This window comes from Hypomesus nipponensis, chromosome 6 (genome assembly GCF_054491055.1).
Source record: "Hypomesus nipponensis isolate SF chromosome 6, ASM5449105v1, whole genome shotgun sequence".
Taxonomy (NCBI): Eukaryota; Metazoa; Chordata; class Actinopteri; order Osmeriformes; family Osmeridae; genus Hypomesus; species Hypomesus nipponensis.
Genome location: NC_140366.1, coordinates 11,182,503 through 11,199,503, shown reverse-complemented (window position 1 = coordinate 11,199,503; position 17,001 = coordinate 11,182,503). Strand labels below are relative to the sequence as shown.

General features: G+C 38.9%; 5 protein-coding genes across 5 annotated transcripts; 4 read left to right on the top strand and 1 right to left on the bottom strand.

The window, feature by feature from the left end:
- Positions 1 to 1,531, top strand: LOC146287052 (trace amine-associated receptor 1-like). The gene is made up of 2 exons (XM_084700268.1): positions 1 to 201; positions 692 to 1,531. The coding sequence occupies exons 1-2, from the start codon at positions 1 to 3 to the stop codon at positions 1,529 to 1,531; spliced, it is 1,041 nt and encodes a 346-aa protein (XP_084556394.1).
- Positions 1,532 to 3,103: 1,572 nt separating this feature from the next.
- LOC146287051 (trace amine-associated receptor 1-like) lies at positions 3,104 to 4,370 on the bottom strand. Its single transcript, XM_084700560.1, has 2 exons — positions 4,167 to 4,370; positions 3,104 to 3,946 (listed from the first exon to the last, which is right to left on the bottom strand). The coding sequence occupies exons 1-2, from the start codon at positions 4,368 to 4,370 to the stop codon at positions 3,104 to 3,106; spliced, it is 1,047 nt and encodes a 348-aa protein (XP_084556686.1).
- Positions 4,371 to 5,927: 1,557 nt separating this feature from the next.
- LOC146287050 (trace amine-associated receptor 1-like) lies at positions 5,928 to 7,859 on the top strand. The gene is made up of 3 exons (XM_084700267.1): positions 5,928 to 5,943; positions 6,189 to 6,406; positions 7,023 to 7,859. The coding sequence occupies exons 1-3, from the start codon at positions 5,928 to 5,930 to the stop codon at positions 7,857 to 7,859; spliced, it is 1,071 nt and encodes a 356-aa protein (XP_084556393.1).
- A 1,249-nt stretch (positions 7,860 to 9,108) lies between these two features.
- LOC146287049 (trace amine-associated receptor 1-like) lies at positions 9,109 to 10,391 on the top strand. The gene is made up of 2 exons (XM_084700561.1): positions 9,109 to 9,312; positions 9,555 to 10,391. The coding sequence occupies exons 1-2, from the start codon at positions 9,109 to 9,111 to the stop codon at positions 10,389 to 10,391; spliced, it is 1,041 nt and encodes a 346-aa protein (XP_084556687.1).
- A 2,942-nt stretch (positions 10,392 to 13,333) lies between these two features.
- On the top strand, positions 13,334 to 16,833 carry LOC146287048 (trace amine-associated receptor 1-like). Its single transcript, XM_084700559.1, has 4 exons — positions 13,334 to 13,687; positions 14,293 to 14,389; positions 14,549 to 14,763; positions 15,389 to 16,833. The coding sequence occupies exons 3-4, from the start codon at positions 14,560 to 14,562 to the stop codon at positions 16,223 to 16,225; spliced, it is 1,041 nt and encodes a 346-aa protein (XP_084556685.1). The 5' UTR covers positions 13,334 to 13,687; positions 14,293 to 14,389; positions 14,549 to 14,559; the 3' UTR covers positions 16,226 to 16,833.
- The last annotated feature ends 168 nt before the right edge of the window (positions 16,834 to 17,001 follow it).

Below are 17,001 nucleotides of genomic sequence, written 5' to 3'. Positions count from 1 at the left end.
ATGGAGCCAGGTCTGGGTATCAACAGCTCTGACATAGTAGACTCCCTTCTGTGTTATGAGAATGTAAACAGGTCTTGTGTCAGAGCGTACATCTTCTCTCCTGCTGTTAGAGGGACTATCTACCTTGTCTTAAGCTCCATTATTATGCTCACTGTGGCTGGAAACATGCTGGTTATCATCTCTATTCTACACTTCAAACAGGTTTGTTTGACTTTCATCCAGGGGCAGATCTAGAGATTTTCATTCGGGGTGGCAGAAGGAAGTTGTTGGGTGGCCTCCTGCAGGCAAATCAAAACCCAAAGTGGGGGGTACAGTACTCCTTATGGTAAATGATAAGGCTATAACATTGTAGTTTAAATTAAACAGTAAAATTAATATTATTTATTTAAATGTTCTGTAGTGTACAAATAATATTTTTCCATGGGAAGATTGGGGTGGTAGTATTTTTTGTTGGGGTGGCCACCCCTTGCCACCCCTTAGATCCGCCACTGCTTTCATCTCTATTTGAATCGTTGGGGAATGCTATATTGCTATTCAGATTCAGATGACCCTAAAACCTAAATCTGCTTCATAGATATAATTTATTTTGCACTTTAAGGAAAAGTGTCTACATTTTTACTTTGTGAACCATATCCAAGACTTCTTAAGTGTAAAGTACGACAATATCTGACCCAGTTGTGTCTCCCAGCAGCTCCACACTCCCACCAACTTTCTCATCCTGTCCCTGGCTGTAGCTGACCTGCTGCTGGGGGTTCTAGTACTTCCTTTCAGGATGATCTACACTGTGGAGAACTGCTGGTACCTGGGGCAATTCTTCTGTAAAATCCATATAAGCTTGGTCATGACTCTAGTCACCGCATCCATCATCAATCTAAGTTTCATCTCTATTGACCGCTACTATGCAGTGTGTCGTCCTCTGCACTACAGAACAACCATCACTGTTCAGACATCTCTGATCATGGTGCTAATTAGCTGGTGGGTGTCTGCTCTAGTCGGCTTTGGGACAATATTTCTGGAACTCAACATCCTGGGTGAAGAGGAGTTCTACTATAAGCATGTGTTCTGTGAGGGGGGCTGTGTGGCATACCAGACTGCTACTGCTAGCGCTGTCTCCTCCTCTCTCTCCTTCTACCTTCCTGCACTCATCATGCTCTGCATCTACCTCAAGATCTTCCTGGTGGCCCAGAGACAGGCTCGCAGCATCCAGAGCACCACCTTCCAGAACCAGAAGTCTGAAGCTGTGGCCAGCAAGTCAGAGAGAAAGGCCTTCAGAACTCTGGCTATCGTTATGGGAGTTTTCCTGTGTTGCTGGACTCCTTTTTTTCTTTGCAATGTGTCCATTCCGTATATTGTAGACAGTAACCTTCCTCTTTTGCTACGAATCACAATTACAATTGGCTATTCAAACTCCTTTCTTAATCCCATAGTATATGCCTTCTTTTACAGTTGGTTCAGGAGGGCATTTAAGATGATTGTTTTTGGTTCCATATTTCAGCCACAATCATCAAATATTAAGTTGGTCTTAGAGTAAATCATAATTACTCATAATATCCCCATTATTGTCCACCCTTTTAAGCATGCATGCCAATTTAATGTGGTGAACAATTGATACAGACATATTTAAAATACATGAAAAATATATTGGACATGAAAATCTTTAGATTTTTTATTGAATTTAAAAACCCTTAAAAACCTGAGGCAGGAAATCTGCAGAAGCCAATTTGTGTTCACTCCCTGTCACTACACTAAATGAAATAATCGGTTGGTTGATAAAAATGAAACACTGTGAAAATAGCAGGTTCGGCAACTAACAAAACAGAATTGTCAGTAGAGCTGTGGTCTGCCATGTGGTCCGCTATGATGTTTACTCTGTGTTTACTGTGTGTATGATATGTACACAGCACTCAGACACTCCTCCTGGATCATCCAACATTTGCAAGACCTACCTACAATATAATCTTTAAACCAATTAGGATGAAATATGGTATGTGGAATTTGTATATATTTGACAGAAATGCTATTTTAAGCAATGACAAGCCAAAAGTGTAACCTGAATGGAATTCCATATCCATTATTTATATAATTTCTAAATATCAAAATAATACAGATAGTAGTGTAGACTGCAGACATAATATGTAAGAAACTATCATAAAGACATATCTGTTAGTTTTAAGCCAGGTATTTGCCACAAATGGACCATACCTTGGGCAGCATGTTGTTGTGGCTTAGGTAAATCTGTATTTCCTAAAGTGGATGGTATGTGGCTGCTGCTGGGCAACCTTGCTGCTCGATCCTTGTTATGAAAACAAGTATATGAGGCTCATTTTCCATCTCAAATAATGGCTCAGTTATAAACACCATATGATCCAGAACAGATCAAAGAACATTAATATACTAAAGTGGTTGTGTGCACACTATCTGTTTGTTCTATATATTTCAGAATTCCCAACAAGGGAATGTCATACATTGCTAGGCAATTGCTATCACATTCAACTTATTAAGCTGGTAAGAAGCCAATTGAGTTCACAATTTTCAGTAAACAGGCTTAATAAACCTCAAAGTTTAATAGTTGGATATTAAATAATCTTACAACATTTCAAGTTACAATATTCTTTACATTGGAAAAAACAAACATTGTAAACATTAAAAGTTCACTAATCAGATGCTGCCTTTTTTCCCATTGAAGTAAATCATTAGCAAGTTAGGGAAGGTCACACTGAAGGACAGATTACATGTTTATTCTGACAGGAGGATACAATGATTGTTTAATAACAATTACAATACAGTACAAAATTTTTATTGTACAGTATATTTAATAAATTGTACATACATTCTTTCCCCAATTAAGTTATATATTAGGAGGTTTCTTGACATGTCATCAACTACTGTACACAGAGAAATCATTGGAATTTATGACAACTGGAAACAACATTAATGTTCTATATGTTTAATAACATTAATTTAAGGTTGGATTTTAAAAAATGTAATTAAAGACATGTTTTCTGCTATGTTTGTGGGTTTGTATTTCTTGTATTTCTATGAAATATTCATTTAAATTGATAAAAGGCTGGACAGTAATATAAAGATTATTAGTCATTTTAATTTAATCTGATACCAATTTAGTGTTTGATGATTGTGGCTTAAATATGGAACCGACGACAACCGTCCGAAATGCCCTCCTGAACCAACTGTAGAAGAAAGCATACACAATGGCATTGAGAAAGGAGTTTGAGAATCCAATGGAAGACGTTACTATCATCAAAAGAGGAATGTTGGAGTCTTTGATATAAGGAGCGGAAACATTGCAAAGAAAAAAAGGAGTCCAGCAACACAGGAAGACTCCCATAACTATTGCCAGGGTTCTGAAGGCCTTTCGTTCTGACTTGCTGGCCACAGCTCCAGAGTTCTGGTTCTGGAAGGTGGTGCTCTGGATGCTGCGAGCCTGTCTCTGGGCCACCAGGAATATCTTGAGGTAAATACAGAGCATGATGAGTGCAGGGAGGTAGAAAGAGAGAGAGGAGGAGACTGCGCTAGAGGTGGCAGTTTGGTATGCCACACCACAGCCACCCTCACAGACCACATGCTCGTAGTAGAACTCCTCTTCACCCAGAATGTTGAGTTCCAGGAATATTGTCCCAAAGCCCACTAGAGCTGACACTCCCCAGCTCACCAGTACCATGACCATAGTTGACTGAACAGTGATGGTCCTAGTGTATCGGAGAGGACGACACACTGCGTAGTAGCGGTCAATAGAAATGAAACAGAGATTAATGATTGAAGCCGTGACCAAAGTCATGGCCAGGCTGGAGTGGATCTTACAGAAGATGTCTCCCATGTACCAGCAGTTCTCCACAGTGACCACCATGCTGGGAGGGAGGACTAGAACCCCCAAAAGCAGGTCAGCTACAGCCAGGGACAGGATGAGGAAGTTGGTGGGAGTGTGGAGCTGCTGAAAGACACACCTGAGTCAGACACTGTAAAAACTATGTACAGTACTCTTGATGTACTCAATTTAAGCATCCAGTATAATAACACAAAGTAATAATAGTGCAAACTTAGAATCAAGCTTACCTGTCAGGCTTGAGTTTTAGGATAAATGTGATTTGTTTCACCTAATACAATTACATCAATGTAACAGTCTGAAATGTGGTGTAAACCGAACATACCTGTTTGAAGTGTAGGATGGAGATGATAACCAGCATGTTTCCAGCCACAGTGAGCAAAATGATGGTGCCAAATATGATGTACACAACCCCTTTTACAGCAGGAGATAAGACGTATGTCATGACACAGGACTTGTTGACATGCTCAAAACACAGATAAATGGAGTCCACCATGTGAGAGCTGTTGATACCAGGACCCGGCTCCATACTGCAGAAACCTGTAGTAACAATTAGAGAAGCAGGGGAAAGGTGTGGATAAGAAGGAGAAAACGAGGCAAGAAAGAGAATACATACTTATTGTGAATACATTACATAAAACAAGCTTTAAAAAGAGCATTACTTTTAGATGTTATCAAATCAATCTATTTCAAGAGACTATCTTTCAAATGCAAAACAAATAAAATAACACTTGTTCATGTTGTGTTCCCTACTTGTTTGTCATGTAGGTGGTGGTGGTGTATCTATGGTTATCTGACACCTCTGTTTGCTACCACCATCTGCATTGTCTGAAGTTGAGATTCATCCTTATGTATCCAGTCTGTGACCATTTCTGGTCATTCTCATACATATGCACAATTTTGCCGATTACCTCATCACAATAGTGGGAATGGTCTACTATTGGCCAACCAGATATGGACAACTCTGTATGGTGTTTGGTTTGCTTTAGCGCCGGTCAAAACAACCCACATAACATGCTGTTAATCATACTAAGGGCAATTATTCTGTACTGTCAACACACAAATTTAAAAAAGCTTTTTTTCCATAGGGTTTTCTTTAAGAAATGCTATCTAGATCATTAACAGCCGGACAAAATGAATTGTATACTTTACTTTCAGTATGTATCAGTACATTTTATTATAATTGTTAATTATTGTGTTTACTAATGCAAAAACTCCTCCTGTGGTATGCAAATGTGTACAAACTCCAACTTAGGAATCATTGTAATAAAATTACTAACATTTTAATAACTAACTATCAAGGGCTGCATTTTACAGACACAGACACTACACCATCATGATACTATATTTCCAGGAATCAGTGTGTGTATCAGTGTGTCACTGAATCAATTAATTGTAATCTTGCCAAAATCTTTATCTTTATTACGGGCACAGGCACTGCACTATCCATAATTCCAGGAATCTCTCTGTGTGACTGTGTGTCAGTAAATCAACTAACTAACATCTCAATCGTCGTCTAAATCCCGGGCATAGGCACTGGACTAGTCATACTATAACGTCAGTGATCTCCATGTGTATGTCTGTCTTTCTGTGACTTTATTTGATTTAATTGATATTTGGCCAGTGTATGGCTTAGGACTCAAGGATGTGTCGTGAAGTGGGTGAAGTTAGTGGACTTGTTAAAAAAGCATATTTGAGACATATTATCTACATAAGTGACTAGATGATGTGGAGGTTGAGTACTTACATTTTTATTGTGATCTGCGGTCTGAGAAATGTAGGTGCCAAGCCACTGAAAATACACTGTCATCACCGGCTGCATCACAGGCACTGTAATATATTTATCTATGATTCCAGAAATCTGTGTATATCACTGACATCTTACTTATCAACTGCATCATGGGCATTGTGCCTTATCTATAATTCCAGGAATGTGTGTGTGTCTCACTGACACATTATTCAATGAATAACTTTGCTCATCTAACTGCAAGAACTAGCTAGCAACCAGCCATTAGTGTATTGGCCAAATCTGTTACTGGTTATAGATAATGGCATCATCAGCATCATGAGAATCATTGTCATAAGGATGAACCACATCTCCAGTCTGTTCAGATGGTGACAGCAGACCAAGGCATCAGGTATTCATGCACACACCCACCACCACCTCAATGTTTAAACTGTTTTGTACTCTTATCTTATCTGTACTCTAATCTTTCAAAAAAATCTTTTAGATGTCATACCATATGTATATTTTGATAACTTGTAATTATTTATTATAATTGAAGAACATATGTTCACAATAAGATGTTAACTCTTGTCTTATTTTTCCTCCTGTCTTCCTCTCCAGTTAACTCCAGCAGCCTGGAGCCAGGTCCTGGTGTCCCCAGCTCTGACATGGTGGACTCCATTCTTCTGTGTTATGAGCATCTCAATGGGTCCTGTGTCAGAGACCTTGTTTTCTCCCCATGTTTAAGAGGGATCCTCTACCTCCTTGTCAGCTCCATAGTTGTGCTCACCATGGCTGGAAACATGCTGGTTATCGTCTCCATCCTCCACTTTAAACAGGTATGTTCAAATTTTGTCACAATGTAGGATGTTGTTATATTGGTGAACCAAATCAAGGCCACCTATCCCTCAATTGGCAATTTCAGAGAAAGTTAAAATTTTACCTTGTGAACAAAACAAAGTTTACATTCTAAACACCAGTGATTAAAGTAAAAAAATTATATTAAATGAACAAAACATTTTGATAATATCCATCAAAAGATTTCCAAGTTGAAGCTTTTGATTATTTACTACTATTTTTGCAGGTCACACTATAAATTAACAACTTTGGACAAATTCACATGCCTCCAGTTCGGTTGCACCTGTCTGTAGCATATTTTAGTTTTTTTGCTGCAAAGTGACAATACTATTGTTTGATCTGCTCTGTTGTATTCAGATATTTATATTACTGTGATTATATATAATTGTATGTAGCATTATGATGGGAGTCATTATTCCTCAGTAGGTATCTGGCAAACTGTATTTTTGTCTGGCATGCTGGATAAGTTTAGCAAATGTATCACTTTTTTGATTTTGATGAACTTCAAACTTTAGGCAACGTTTAACTTCTTTGGGTTTACTCAGCGTTTCAATGATGTGATTTCACTGTATCTGACACAGTTGCTTCTCCCAGCAGCTCCACACCCCAACAAACTTCCTCATCTTGTCACTGGCTGTAGCTGACCTGCTGTTGGGGGTTGTAGTCCTCCCTCCCAGCATGATCTACACCATAGAGAACTGCTGGTACCTGGGGCACCTCTTCTGTAAGATCCACTCCAGCATTGACATCACTTTGGTCACCGCATCCATCATCAACCTAAGTTTCATCTCTATTGACCGCTACTACGCAGTGTGTCATCCTCTACGCTACACGAGGACCATCACTGTTCAGACAGCTCTAATTATGATATTGGTTATCTGGGGAGTGTCTGTTTTTGTGGGTTTTGGGATAATATTCCTGCATCTAAACATCCTGGGTGAAGAGGAGTTCTACTATGAGCATTTGTTCTGTGAGGGGGGTTGTGTGCTATACCAGACAGCCACCTCTAGCTCCGTCTCCTCCTCTCTCTCCTTCTACCTTCCTGCACTCATCATGCTCTGCATCTACCTCAAAATCTTCCTGGTGGCCCAGAGACAAGCTCGTAGCATCCAGAGCACCACCTTTCAGAACCAGAAGTCTGGAGCTGTGGCCAGCAAGTCAGAGAGAAAGGCCTTCAGAACCCTGGCTATCGTTATGGGAGTATTTTTATGTTGCTGGACTCCTTTTTTTCTTTGCAATGTCTTAAGTCATATTATTGGAGACTCTAGCCCCCCACTTCTTACTGGCACAATAATCATTGGCTATTCAAACTCTTTTCTCAATCCCATAGTGTATGCCTTCTTTTACAGTTGGTTCAGGAGAGCATTTAAGATGATTGTTTTTGGATCAATATTTAACCCAGGATCATCAAACACTAAATTGGTCTTGGAGTGAATTTGATCAGGATTGTTATATCCATTTTCTTGTTCATATCTTTCCTAATATGAAATGTCTTCCCTGTCATTTATCCTAACCCAATGTATGAATTAAATGTAAGTACACATTATCATAAACATTTTGGTTATATTTCATACTGTGTATTTATATATATAAATCACAAGCACTCAGAACCCTTTAAGTCGGATGACCCTACTTTTCTGATCCACATAGACATTCACCAGATGTCCTGTCAACTGACATAACAATTTTGATGCACTTGACACCTCTAAATTTTTATCCAGCCCAACCATTTAATTGATTTTTTTAATAATTATTCTGTAAAGTAATTGACAGGCAGGCTTTTTTTTCGGAAATGAGGTGAAAAAAACTAAAAACCAGCTAAATAGCTACAGAACCTCTTCCCTTGCCAGTCTGAGCTGTGCAGACATAACCTACATGGACACTGTCCCGAGCAAGTGTTTTGTTCTCCATGGTTATTGGCTACCCTCCAGCCCATTGTAACATGTTCCCACTGTCGCTAGCTAACAATGAGCTGCTCCACCATTTTTTTTAGTTGTAAAATGTTTATGATTTATTAATGAGAGTTATAATTGTTTTTTTTTACAATTATAAGCAGGAAGAAAAGACCCTGTCAATATCCCATTTATATCTGAATACAGATGGCCAACTGAGGACAACTCTGCATACATCTACATGTCTGATAGGATGACAGTTGAAGGTTCTAATTATGGTAACTGTAGATTATGATTTCATCAGAATCCTTATACATAGTCATGATAGTCATCAAAGATTGTCATGGTCTGTGAGTATATAAAGATGAACCGCAACTCCAGTGAGTTCAGAGAGAGGCAGCACACCAAGGCTTCAGGTAACCATAGATACACCACCACATACATGACTAACAAGTAAGGAACGCAAAATGAAAACCTTTTTTGTTATGAACGGAATGCTGAGGAGAGGAAATTGTGTGTGTATACATAGGATATCAGAATCAGAATTTGGTTTTATTCGATATTTAAGGTTTACACAAACACATAATTTACTGTAGCCGGAAGGTGCAAACAATAAACATATTTGGAGGACAGAACAGGGCACACCGATAGACCGAGACAGCCATCAGCTGCGCCATCTTGGATGAATATGATTGAAATTAATGTTATATATTAAGTGAATTTTTGAACTGGAATTATGCTATTGTTTGTTTGGTTCCTTCTTCCTTTGTAACCCTGCAGGTTCCAGCAGTATGGAGCCAATACCTGGTATCAACAGCTCTGACATGGTGGACTCCATTCATCTGTGTTATGAGCATGTCAACAAGTCCTGTGTCAGAGCCTATGTTTTACTTCCTGCTTCAAAAGGTGTCCTCTACATTATCTTCAGCTTTATGGTTTTGCTCATCGTAACTGGAAACATGCTGGTTATTGTCTCTATCCTCCATTTTAAACAGGTATGTATTACATTTACATCACTCATTGGACTATTGAGAACTATTACATTGATCCTTTTGAGCAGTTTCAAAAAGGAAACTGTTTAATATTTATAATTAACATGGTATACTACTTTGTCTCTAAATATTCATCCTTCTCTCCTACGCTGCTCGACGTATACTCTGATCTAACATGCTTCGTTAGGGAAACACAAATACTTCTATGCATCATTGTCACTCATCTACTGTGTGTGTTCCATCAGCTCCACACCCCCACTAACTTCCTCATCCTGTCCCTGGCTGCGGCTGACCTGCTACTGGGAGTTCTAGTCATCCCTTTCAGCATGGTGTACATCATAGAGAACTGCTGGTACCTGGGTCAGATCTTCTGTAAGATCCACTCCAGTGTATCAATTACATCAATCACAACCTCCATTGTCAGCCTCAGTTTCATATCTATTGACCGCTACTATGCCGTGTGTCATCCTCTGATCTACTCAAGAACCATCACTGTTCAATCAGCTGGAATCATGGTGATGGTGAGCTGGGGGGTGTCTGCTCTGGTGGGCTTTGGAATGATTTTCCTGGAACTCAACATGCTGGGTGAAGAGGAGTTCTACCATGAGCATGTGCTCTGTGAGGGGGGCTGTGTGTTATACCAGACAGCCACCTCTAGCTCCGTCTCCTCCTCTCTCTCCTTCTACCTTCCTGCACTCATCATGCTCTGCATCTACCTCAAGATCTTCCTGGTGGCCCAGAGACAGGCTCGCAGCATCCAGAGCACCACCTTCCAGAACCAGAACTCTGGAGCTGTGGCCAGCAAGTCAGAGAGAAAGGCCTTCAGAACCCTGGCTATTGTTATGGGAGCATTTTTATGTTGCTGGACTCCTTTTTTCTTCTGCAATGTCTTAGATCGTTTTCTTGGAAAAGCCAACCTTCCTCTTCTTTTGGGAACAGCTACTATTGGCTGGTCAAACTCCTTTCTCAATCCCATAGTTTATGCTTTCTTTTACAGTTGGTTCAGGAGGGCGTTTAGGATGATTGTTTTTGGTTCCATATTTCAGACTCAATCGTCAAACACTAAGTTGTTCTCAGAGTAATTACAGTCATTACAGCCATTACATTTTTAAACATTGTGTTGTGAATATAATGGAGAGCAACAATTGTATGAATAATTAATTATTATTATTGATTGTTTCATGATTCATGAACACCTTAAAGTAAAGTATAAAACTGAACAATGTTTTAAGGACCACCTGTAGAACATTCCACTGAAGCAAGGAGAGAGGGGGGAGTGCGAAGAATTGTGAATTCTATAAATGCTGAGTTTTATTTGGATGTAGAACATGATATTGCTTCATTGTTTCTATTCATTAAATAAAACCTTGTATGTGAAAGTATGATGAAGAACCAGTACATCATTACCCTTCCGACCATGGCAACACTAAAATATAGGAAAACATTGAAGGATAATTATAAACCTGATCATGAAAACATGTAACAATATCATTATCTATCAGATCACAAGAACATGAAATAATCTTAACCAATTAAATCATGACAGCATGTAACAATGTCATTAGCATCTTAATATATATACATTATCAATTAGACACAGAGGTACAGCTGACAGGTCATCATTGGGTGAAACATCATAGCTGACTAAACGATCATTGATGATTCATCATTATCATTGGAACAAGAACACATCAGATTAGTTAGAGAAGCAGGTTTGTGAAAGCCAGACACATTTTCTCCACCATTGAACTGTGGTACAGCTAGCCTGCTGAAAAAACACTACTAGAGCTTTACTTCTGCAAGTTCAGCAGCAGGATAGGTTTATAACTCAGATGGGGGACAGCAAAGAACTCAAAGAACTGGATTCGGAGCTTCCTGAACCACTCCACCAGTCCCGTATAGGACCTTAAGTTCACCTGGGCTGTTAGTTTAGGAATAAGTATAGTTCAGTTGTAGGTCCAAGGTTCAAGAGGTCCAAGGTTCAAAGGTTAGGTACCCCCATTTGTTAATTGGGATGAAAGTGTATGCTAAAGGAAGACGTTGTACGGAAAGAGTGAAATGTCGCCCCCACCAGACAAAAAGTCAAAACTGAGACCAATGTTTGTCCAATATTGTGTTTTCAAAGATGTCACTTTAAAGTATCATTTCATGTTTTAACATATAATTATATAATTTATATAATTTCAATTTTCAATGGCATGTTAATGAGATCATTCAATTGTTCTCAAATAGTATTGACATCTTTTAAATGTTTCTCTCTCTCTCGTATGGTTTCGGTTAACATTGTTGGTCTATTATCTTTGTATTTCCCCCCTCCATGCCACCCCTTTGTTATCTGTTGGTGTCTCTGCCTACTGATGTCATATCTTTGCATCCGTGTACATTTTCTTCTGGAAAGGAAGGATCAGGATGTGGCATCTTGATTTCAGTTGGACAAATTACATCATCATCCACACCTCCAACCAACTCTTTCTCAATTGACAACACTGCCAAATTATGTCGTTTGCAGAGAGCACTAAATGATCTCTCACGGCTGCAGGTACTGACCCGGATGTAAAGGGTGACCTATAAGATTGCCTTCAATGATGGGAATATCATTGGATGGAGTTTGAACACAATGTCAGGGGTGGCTTCTCGCCCCTTCCTGATCAAAACGTTTTCTCCAGCTATACTTCTTCTGGGACTAGTTGGATGTAAAAATATTAGGGCTGTCAAGCGATTAAAATATTTAATCGCAATTAATCGCATTATTATCTATTCATTAATAATCGTGCATTATGCGCATTATTAATCACAAAATTATCTAAATTATCTATTTAATCTGTTAATTGTCCCCAATAAATGATTTTTTTGTGGAAATAACATTAAAAGGGTGTAATTAACTTCAGATAGGCCTAACTGGATGATAATGTAGATATAACAAGTTCAGATGGAATACAGCTTAAATTGTGAGAGTTTTATTCACTCACAAAATATACTGCTGTATAATAAACATCCACAAAATTAGACTTATTCTGGAATATAAAATAGACTACATTTATGTTGTTTCATAGCCTATTACGATATCCTGTTCCATAATATTAAAATCTCACTTAAACATACTTCATATACTTAAGCAACCACAGATTGACCTTAATATTGAACAATACAGTGTCTATCGAACCCAGACAGCTGCTCGCTTCTTTTGTAAGTGTTCATGTCTGCCAAATATTAGCGGAGCGAACGCTGCTGCTGCTACCGCTAACGCTGCTATCAACGCTGCAGCTAGCTGTGTGCTTTGCTTGCATGTGATAGTTGAGACTGGAAGTACTCCAGTGATAACTAAACTCAGCCTGACAATCAGTACACACAGCCATAGTTTTGTCAACCGAGCCGTCTCGAAACTTTTTAAAATGGAACTTCCCATGTAAAATCCCTCTCTCCATCATTCAGCTACAGTAGGCAGTCGAAATCATGTGACTACAGGTGATTGAATATGGAAGCAAATCGTGACCAAAATTGAAATGAAAATGCATTTCCAGAAATGCTTTTTCATTTTAAGAATGTGGCTGCATTATTTGACTCATAAATAAAATGAGTAATCAATCATTCTATTTGCATTTTAATTTTCTTCTTTAAGACTGCTCATTCTTTCACTTAATTAAAATGAAAACGAAAAAGACATTTGAAATTAAATTTTCAAAATATGCCCCAGCAAATAGATACCAAAATTCGATTTGAAATATAAAATTCGAAAATGAAGGGTCCGCAGAGAAATAATAAATAATTACATTATTTCAGTTTTATAAAAAATAAAAAATAAATGTTTTATTTTGCAAAATGACCGGATTCCCTCTGGTTGTTACGTCCGTCTATCACGTACTCTTTTAGCTTGTCTCGGTTACTCGGTACGTTGCTGCTCTTATTTTGAAGGCATGTTTAAATGTTACCAGAGCTTGCCACTCCCTATTAAACCCCATTGTACCGAATTTGGCTGCAGTTCCACCAGAGTTCCACTGGGGGTGATCGCGAGCGAGTGCATGTTGAATGGGAGTCTATGGAGCTAAACGGCTAAATTTGTCTCTTTCGCCTGATTGTCGTTGAAAAACCTCCGATTTGATTGTAGTTTGTGCATGTTCAACATGGATTATAGGTCGAAAATTGAATTAACTCTTTTGCGCGTTAAAATGAGATTGCGTTAACGCGTTAACTTTGACAGCCCTAAAAATATGTATAAATGCAAAACTTGTTCTCAGGGGATTGCATAGGCTACACATGAAGGTTTCAAAAGCCAATCATGACTTTTCTCCCAACACCGGAAAAACTATTATCCAGCTCATCGGTTATTCATGCCGGAGTAGAAAAGCCCCTGTTTGAGATGTTCTAAATCACTGAGCAGGTCTGAGCTGGACCCACAAAACACCTGCACAACAGTCTTCCATCCTCTTCTGTTTTCTTCTCAGAACATTAGAATCCCAATGTCATTAACACACAACAGTTGCAAGCCAGCTCAGTTGAGTTATCAGCTATCTAGTTAGCTAGACCCCTAGCTTGTTCTTCAGATTTAGCTATCTACCATGGAGTAGTCTAACCCTAATTGCAATGGATGTATTGTGTGTAGACTGATGGCAAGGAATTAAGTCTACTATACCACAACCAAATCTGGAAAAACTGAAGGGATCTGAATACTTTGTAAAGGTCCTGAAAACCAGCTTACATAACTGACTCTTAACTTTTATTTTATAATAACTTGTCTCATTCTGTGTTCTTCTGTAGTCTCAATCTCAATGGTACCTTCTTGGTTAAATAAATGTTAAATAAATAAAATACAAATATAAGATGCCAATGTAAACAGTCTCCTGCCACACAATATTTAGGGTTGTTTCCCTCACACACATTGTTTTCAAGTTAGTGTGTGTATATGTTGTGTGTTAACATTGCTTTGGCAGTTTTCCATATCTGATTATGCAACGGTATAATTTGCAGTCATTATTGTAATTCTAGATGATGACATCAGCATCATTACAATCATCAAAGATTGTCATAAGGATGAACCTCATCTCCAGTCTGTTCAGATGGTGACAGCAGACCAAGGCATCAGGTATTCATGCACACACCCACCACCACCTCAATGTTTAAACAGTTTTGTTCTTGTACTTTACAACAATCTCTCTCAGCGATCAGTGTTATACCATACTGTCTGTTCACAATAAGTTATAAACTCTAATCTTTCCACCCTTTCTTCCTTTCTACTCTGCAGGTTCCAGCAGCATGGAGCCAGGTCGTGGTATCAACAACTCTGACATGGTGGACTCCATTCTTCTGTGTTATGAGCATCTCAATGGGTCCTGTGTCAGAGACCTTGTTTTCTCCCCATGTTTCAGAGGGATCCTCTACCTCCTTGTCAGCTCCATAGTTGTGCTCACCGTGGCTGGAAACATGCTGGTTATCGTCTCCATCATCCACTTTAAACAGGTACACAGTTATGTTTGATTTATGGAACATTATTGACTGTTGAAGACTTTTGTGATGGTGAATCAAATTAAGCTCACCATAAGACGCATAGACCTTAATAGGCCATTTAAGGAAAATTTAAATATAACCTTGTGAATCTAATCAAGTGTACACTCTGAATCCCGGTGTTTAAAGTAATACGTTGGATTATGTGAACAAAACTTTCAATGTGTTCAACGATAAATATATATACTAAATAAAATATAAGTTTTTGAAAATTAAAACTTTTGATAGACTTAAACAATTTTTGCAGTTCACAGTAGGAATATTTTTGGACAAAATCAAACTTAACATGTTTGATCTAACTTGTCAGTAGCAAGTATCTGAAATGTGGTTTTGTGGGGCGGGGGTTTGGTGAAAATGGTGTTGTGTTTGATTTGCTCTGCTGTGTTCTGATATTGATATTACTGTGTCAGTATTAACTGTGTCCGTATTTATTGAGTTTCCGTTTATTTGAAGCACTAAATGAAAAAATAAAATAAATATCAGATTTTGGTGAACTTCAAACATTAAGGTAATGTCCTAATCACTCTGCTTCTCAATTATGTTGTTGTACTGTATCTGACACAGTTGTCTCACCCTGCAGCTTCACACCCCAACAAACTTCCTCATCCTGTCCCTGGCTGTGGCTGACCTGCTGTTAGGGGTTCTAGTCCTCCCTTTCAGCATGGTGTACACCATAGAGAACTGCTGGTACCTGGGGCACCTCTTCTGTAAGATCCACTCCAGCATTGACATCACTTTGGTCACCGCATCCATCATCAACCTAAGTTTCATCTCTATTGACCGCTACTACGCAGTGTGTCATCCTCTACGCTACACGAGGACCATCACTGTTCAGACAGCTCTAATTATGATATTGGTTATCTGGGGAGTGTCCGTTTTTGTGGGTTTTGGGATAATATTCCTGCATCTAAACATGCTGGGTGAAGAGGAGTTCTACTATGAGCATGTGCTCTGTGAGGGAGGCTGTGTGTTATACCAGACAGCAACCTCTAGCGCAGTCTCCTCCTCTCTCTCCTTCTACCTACCTGCACTCATCATGCTCTGCATTTACCTCAAGATCTTCCTGGTGGCCCAGAGACAGGCTCGCAGCATCCAGAGCACCACCTTCCAGAACCAGAAGTCTGGAGCTGTGGCCAGCAAGTCAGAGAGAAAGGCCTTCAGAACCCTGGCTATCGTTATGGGAGTATTTTTATGTTGCTGGACTCCTTTTTTTCTTTGCAATGTCTTCAGTCCTCTTCTTGGAGACTCTAGCCCCCCTCTTCTTATGGGCACAACGATCATTGGCTATTCAAACTCTTCTCTCAATCCTATAGTGTATGCCTTCTTTTACAGTTGGTTCAGGAGAGCTTTTAAGATGATTGTTTTTGGTTCGATATTTAAGCCAGAATCATCAAACACCAAATTGGTCTTGGAGTGAATTTGATCAGGATTGATCGTATCCCTCTTCTTGATCATCTCATTCCTAATAATGAGACATATTTCCTCTCATGTATCCCAACCCAGTGTATGAAACGAAATGCAAGTATATCAAAAACATTTACTTACATGTCTGTTTGTATATATTGTATGATCAATACAAAGGGATGAACCAAACCTCCAACACTGTTGTCCATCACATCTTAGCACTCCGATGAGGTAAATCAACTCTGTCTTTTTCATTAAAAGTAACAACAGAGGTTATCAAGATTTAAAGATTGAAGTTGATTTTTGTTAAAGTAAATGTAAAAAAAGAAGAGACATTTATCCGCATTCATGAGTGTGCAAGCATCACACAGAATACCAAATAACTTTCTTTCTTACGGCACAAGCACTATTGATTATTGGACAGCAATTAACTCAGATAAATGGATCAGTTTCCTGGACCACTCCACCAGTCCCGTGTAGGACCTCATATTCACCTGGGATGTTTATGAATAGGTATAGTTTAGTTGTAGAACAGTTGCCTGCAAATCAAGAGGTCCAACGTTCAAAGGTTAGGTTCATGTTGCTTTGGATGAAAGTATCTGACAAATGAATACATTTGCCTGTAAGGAGTGAAATGTCGCCCCCCACAGACAAAAAGTCACAACTGAAATATGGAAAATTGAGTTTCAAAAGGTGTCAATTTAAAGTGGCATCAGGTGAAAAATATTTTTGTTAATGCCCTTGCTTAGGTAATGTTTAAACAACAACCACTTGACCACCCTACTCCTT